Raw genomic sequence first — 6655 nt, 5'->3', positions numbered from 1 at the left:
TTGAACCCAGGAGGCAGAGGTTACAGTGAGCTGAGATAGCACCACTGCACTCCAGCTTGGGGGACAGAGCCAGACTGCATCTCAAAAAAAAAAAAAATAAATAAAAAGATAAAGAAGTATAACTTTGAGATAAAAAAGATGGAAAAGGGCTCAGAGAACCCGTCTTGCTGCTCCAGGGTGATCACTGTGAACCAGTGAATCCAGAGTCTGACGCGCCCCCTGCCGAGGGCCTGGTGCCCTGGTAAGTACAGACGAGAGGGGCACCTGAAGTCTGCTGATTTTTCAGTGCCCAGCATCCCCACGACTCTGGATCCTTGGATTTGGGAATGGATGGCAGGAGCACGCCTTCTCCTTCACAAAGGACCCACCACAAGCTCAGCACGAGACCCACGTCAGGCCCTGACATGACTGCTCTATTCTCTCCCCAGCCTCCCCTCCCCAGACCAGCTCCAGGGCTGGAGACTGCACAGGAGGCGTAACCATTCATGGAGCTGTCTCTGATTGGAGTGGAGGTAGACATAGAGCATGGCAGCCTCTGGCCCCTTCCAGTCACCTGCTAGGAGATGCGAGGTTTCTTCCTGAGGGCCTATGCCAGCCCCCACCTCTCCATGGTGCCTTCCCCACCCCAGGATCATTGGGGCAGACAGACCCTGGAAGTCGTAAGAGTGAGGACAGTTAGAAATGACAGCAGGTATGCTTGCCATTATACAAGCAGGTAGACGGGGCAGAAGAAGGAAAAGGGAGAAGGAGGTTCCTTCACCTCCCTGCAGCTGGCTTCTGGGCCTTTCCACAGAAGAGGCTTGGGAGCTCGGGCTCCATTGGGGGCTTTGGCATCCAGGTGCCCAAGTGGACAGGGTTGCCCCACAGTCAAGAGGGAGAGAAAAGGCAGCTGATGGCTAGATGGATGTCAGGCTGTGCCTCACAAACTCGGTGTACCCTGTTTCTATTATGCTCTGTGCTCATTCTGATGCTTTCATTTTGGAGCACTTTTACCCGGAAGCACGTAGAAACTGGAGAGAGGTGGTGTTTAGAATGAAAAAGGAAAAATGATGGAGGAAGCCAAAAAACAACTTACCACACACGTCACATCCCCCTGCCTCTCTTCAATGCACTGGGCATTCACACTGCAAGGGTTCAGCTCTGGGTTTCTGCAGTTTCTTTCCGTTTTGCATCCTCTTGTCTGATCACCAGTATACCCTGGCTTACAAGGCCCACAGCGGTAGGATCCCTGCAAGGAACAAAGATCAGACATTGAGCTGGAAGCTGTGAGCAAAGGTACGGTTACTGTGTATATTTTCACAGGTACTCATTGCTGGCAGGATTTAGGCATCAGACCCATGCCTGCCTCTCTGCTTACGTGTAAGATCATATGAATGTGGGTGAAAACACCATCAGACTGGAGGCTCCGTCTGGCCGCTCTGACAAAGAAGGAATAGAAGTGAAGAAAGAAGGCTGGATGGTGAACCAATGACACTGATTTGCCTGTGCCACCATGGAGGGCAGAAGGGGAGAGGCCAAAAGTTCCAATGAAGTCCTGGGAGGTGGTATGAGAAGTTTACTCTGGGGACAGGGAGATAATCTGCTTAAATGCAAGTTAATTTTTTTTCTTGCTATTCATTCGGCTCTTTTACAATGGAATGACAAAGGAATGGGTGCACTGAGAAATGCTGGTGGCCTGCACTGAGAATTTTTGATGAGGTAGGCTGAGAAAATGACAAATGAGCTGTCAGTGCCACTGCAATGACACTTCAGGGGCCAGGTATTTTTGCGCGCGCGCGCGCACACACACACACCCCAAATTAAAATTTTCAGCTTTATTGAGGTATAATAGACAAAACTGGATATATTTAAAGTGTGTAATGTGATGTGATATATGTATACATTGTGAAATGATTACCAGTCAGTTAAGTAACACATCCATCAACTCACATAATGATCTTCCTTTTTTTCTTTTTCAGTGAGAACACTTAAGATCTGCTCTCTTAGCAGATTTCATGTGTGTGTATATATATATATATATATATAGCACAGTATTGTTAACTACAGTCACCATGCTGTACATTAGATCCTCAGAACTTTTTCATCTTATGCAGCTTTATTGACATAAAATTTACAAATCATAAAAGACATCCATTTGAAGTATACAGCTTAATGATTTCAGTCACTCACAGCCTCTTAATTGCCAAGTCCAAAGCATGCTTTCCAGTGACTCTCAGCTTCCCTGGCTGTGCTGTCAGCTCGCTCCTTTTTCTGGCTTCTGTTCTTGTTCCTTGGCCTACTCCTTCATTTTTGGAGTTTCCTGGAGTTCTATTTACTACTTTCTTTCTCTCTAAGGTGGCTCAGTTCTTACCTTTATATCAAGGTTTCACAAATCTATTTGCAGACTACTTTGTCCTGGTAAAAGCTAAGAAGCAATAAATCCCCATCTACTCCTAAGCAATATAGCATTGTGGAAAAGAACTCAGGTTCTGTAGCCAACCTGGAAGTCTCATGAGATGCGTGATCTTAGACTAAATACGCAACGTTTCTTTTTCTCTTTTTGGAGACATGATCTCCCTCTGTCACCCAGACTGGAGTGCAGTGGTGATCATATTTCACTGTAGCCTCAAACTACTCTTGGACCAAAATGATCCTTCAGCCTCAGCCTCCTGAGGAGCTGGGACTATAGGCATACAGTACCATGCCTGGACTTAATGATGTAATATTTCTGTGCCTCAGTTTCTTCAATTGTAAAATGGGGGTAGTAATAATCCCTGTTTATGAGGTTGTTGTGATAATTAAAATAAGTGACTTGATAAATGTAAAGTGCTTTTACTTACAAGGAAACAAGAAACTTAGGGGTTAGATAACTTTCAAATAGTCAGACACGGAATCAGTAGTTCTTTTCTTGATAGTCTACTCTGCAACATCTTTCATCTTGGAAACAGTTTGATAGGAACTTTCAGAAATAAAACCCATACTTAAGTTATAGGCATCCCTAAGGGCTAAGCATTTTAATTTAATACAATGAAAAGTTTTGAAAAGTTTTATGAAAATAAAGAATGCCATTTGGGAATTGTGTAGTCACCAGTAAAATACTGAACGGTTAATATAAACTACCAAGCTCTTCACAATTTTAAAATACAAGGAGTAATAATTTATTCAACAAATAGTTATCTAATAGCCTAATATTGCAACTTTGATGGGAGATAAAGAACTCAGCACTTACAAAATTATTCTTATGTAAAAAATTACTTATGCAATTACTCATATTAAACACTTTTTCAGCACAAACTTTTGCCCTTATTCTGGCAATCAAATATATTATGCGCACATGTTCTATGTGTGTTTCGAAGCTATGGTCTATAAACATACCCTTGTTTTAATAACTGGTTTTACTTTGATAACAACAGCTGTGATAAATACTTACCAAAGTATTAATGCAGATCGAGTTGGGAACGCACGCTCCATTTCGACACTCATCAATGTCAGTGCAGACCTAGAAAAGTTCAAAGAAAGTTTAGCGAGACATGCTGCTTAAATAGAAATGCAAATAAATTTCCTTTGTTTTGCTATCTTTGTGTGAAGTGAAGATGCAGAATTTCAGGAAGAATGGTAATATGAGGGTTATTTGTGCCATCTCCCTGCATTTATACCAGTTTATACTTAATCTAATTGCAAATGAGAATTGCTTTCATGGTACGTAAGGTTATTCAGAAAAGACAACTTGTTTTATTCATCTGTTCCCCCACCTTTTAGGTAAGTTTTTTTTTTTTTTTTTTTCCAGAAAGAATTGTATGATTATGATTAGGTTGAGGAATCCTACAGGATATGGGATCCAGTCATTACTAGCTAAAAGAATCAATGGAGTTCTCCTATCTGAGGATTCTTAGCTTCTCTTCTGGAACATTCTCAGCTTCCCCTGACTGCTTTCTATTTTTTTCTTTGGAACTACAATTGGATAGATATTGGACTTTCTCGTTAATATCTTCTTTTGACTACTAACCTCTTATGTGCTCCATATCTTTACTTCTCTGTGCTGCGTTCTAGATTTCTTTAGATTCTCCTCCTAGCCTAATATGGATTCTCTGCTAAGCCGTGTCTAATCTGTTTTGCCTACCTATTGAGTTAATGTCAGTGATTTTCCATTGATAAATGTTTTATGTCTGTTTTTCTCACATTGCCCTAAACTTTGTTGTCGTTGTTGAGACAGGGTCTTGTTCTGTTGCTCAGACTGGAGTGCAGTGGTGCAATCACTGCTCATGGCAGCCTCGACCTCCCAGGCTCAGGTGATCCTCCCACCTCAACCTCCCAAGGTAGCTGGGACCACAGGCACATGCCACCACACCTGGCTAATTTTTTTTATGTGTATTTGTTGTAGAGGCGGGGTTTTGCCATGTTGTGCAGATGGGGCATTGCCCTATTCTTTAAGTATGGTATTTATTTATCTTTTTATGTTTACTTTATATTTATCATGTTTCCTTGTGGTAGTTTATTTATTTAAACTGCCATTTTTGTTTATTAGCATATCTGCAGTAGCCCAGATTTTGCCTGTGGGCATTGTATTGGCCCTGAATTTTTGGCATGTCTTTACAGAGTGGTGTGCCTTTGACTTAAGTCAGGGCCCTGGGGATTTTACTATTTCATGGCTATTATTTTAATTTTTTGGCTTGTGTTTCTGCATTATATGTATAACACAGATTTGAGGCTCATAACTGTCTGTGGTACAAGTGTGGTCCTTCGATTTGTTGTGGGCAGTTTTCATTTTTGTCAGCCATTTCTTAAAGCTGAAGTCAAGCTTCTTTGTTGTTTCTTAGGGCTAGTAAAGTTTTTCCGTCTCCTTGTAATGGACAGGGTGGTTCTTTGAGGGCCCTGGACTTATGCAGGAGTGTTAGGCCTTCCCAAAGTTCCCAGACTACATTGCTGCATCCACTCCACCCAGGTGTTAAAAGCCAGGTCCCCATTCTTAGGACCTGGAGCTGGCTCCCACCTCCCAGGATCTGCGGTGGCCTCAACTCTAGTCGCAGTTCTGGCTTTGAGTCTTCTCATTGTTTCCGGACACTGCACTATTTTTTTTTTCTTTTCTTTTTTTTGACTTTGGAATGCAGTAACATTTGCTGTTAAATTTTAGCAAGGTGGCTCCCTTCCGTTTCAGTCCTGTCTGCCATGTTACTGGAAATCTATTGAGAAGCGCTCCTTACTACCTTACATCAAGTACCTTATATTTCATTTTGCCTATTTCCTTACTAGAGACCATCTTAATTGCTTACTACTAGGGAAGGTCATGAGCTGAGTGTAACTAATGTTACCATGGGCCTGTAGGAGCCCAGGGAGCCAGGGGCTTGGTCTTAGAGATTTCATATTTAGAGGACTCTAATAGCTTCTTGTCATTCCTGTATGTCTAGCTCACCTCCATTTTCTAGCCTAAAAAATCATGCCCTTTAGAACTCTTTGATAGGCAGCTAGGAAAGAATAAACCCCTGCCCTTCTTCAAAGCTAATAATTTCCCTAAGGTAGTAAAATATATTTATAGACCAACCATTTTTAAGGGCTAAAAACATCAAAAAGAATTTCACAGTCAGTCAGTTAAATAATGACCAGGATATAGTAGAATATTTGGAAATAAACGGAGACTGTCATGAAGTACTCAAGTGCTTTATGGCAATTTATAGCTTATATAAGAAAAAGGGGAGGCTGCCTCTGGGGATTATTTCTACTTTTAAAATCCCCTCATCTCTGAAACAGCCTTGGACTGGCAGCAATGACTCTACAAAAGTGACCTAATTTTTCAAAGTGTTTGTTTCCCTCGTTCCCCACTTATTCTGTAGGACGAAATGTTCAATGGCTATCAAGAAAATAAGCCTGAAGTTATGCCAATAGCCAGTATTACCCACTTACTGCTTTTCTAGTGATACTCTATTATCCCAACTTAAAAGCTTCCTCCCTTCTAGATTTTATAAACGTAAATACTTTAAAATGGTTGAAAAATTTTTCCTAATTTGCTATTTTGCACCATGACATTCCACATGGTCTTGGCTGCTCAAGGAGGTAACAGGTTATACCAAAGAGGGGAGAACCAGCCAAAGCTGTCCTGTTAAGATGAAACATGAACAGAAACCATGACTTCAGCCTACCTGCTTGTTTGACTTGGCGAAACTGATCCCAACACCCTGTACCATGGGCCCTGTGAAGCCCACTGGGCAGGCGTCACATCTGAAGCCAGGAGACAAGTTCACACAGCGCACGCCCAGGTAGCAGGGATGGTATTTGCACTGGAGACAAAAAGGTTCAAAGTCTTTAGCCACACCAAGAAAACACTCTCAAACTTCTCTTCATCTATTTGTACATGCTTGTTTAGTCATTTAATTATCTATCTTTTGGTGGAAAAAATAATAAAAGGAAATAAAGGCTTCCAACTCCAGTTACCCACCGAATCCCTGACCACACAATCTGAGGTTGCTTTCTAGTGGCTTTGCTGTATTGCAGCATAATGACACATCCACGTTGAAACAGTCCTTGAGATCAACCAGCCTACCTCTCAATGTAATAAGCTCCCTGATATTCTGACGTGGAATTTGCAAACCTCTGTGAAAGGACTATGTCCCTGGACCACTTAGCTGCTGCTAGATGACTCAAAAAGCATCAGCAAACCAGCTACTCAATCGGAAAGACCTCA

General features: G+C 41.9%; 1 protein-coding gene across 1 annotated transcript in view; it reads right to left on the bottom strand.

The window, feature by feature from the left end:
• Positions 1–6655, bottom strand: part of THBS4 (thrombospondin 4) — a 49803-nt gene that overhangs the window by 15582 nt on the left and 27566 nt on the right. The window contains exons 8-10 of the mRNA XM_017507396.2: positions 6114–6251; positions 3410–3478; positions 1076–1228 (exon numbers count right to left, since the gene is read on the bottom strand). Coding sequence (XP_017362885.1) covers positions 1076–1228; positions 3410–3478; positions 6114–6251 — 360 coding nt within the window. The remainder of the gene's footprint in view (positions 1–1075; positions 1229–3409; positions 3479–6113; positions 6252–6655) is intronic.

This window comes from Cebus imitator, unplaced genomic scaffold (genome assembly GCF_001604975.1).
Source record: "Cebus imitator isolate Cc_AM_T3 unplaced genomic scaffold, Cebus_imitator-1.0 Scaffold16, whole genome shotgun sequence".
Taxonomy (NCBI): domain Eukaryota; kingdom Metazoa; phylum Chordata; class Mammalia; order Primates; family Cebidae; genus Cebus; species Cebus imitator.
This window is presented reverse-complemented; position numbering and strand designations above follow the sequence as displayed.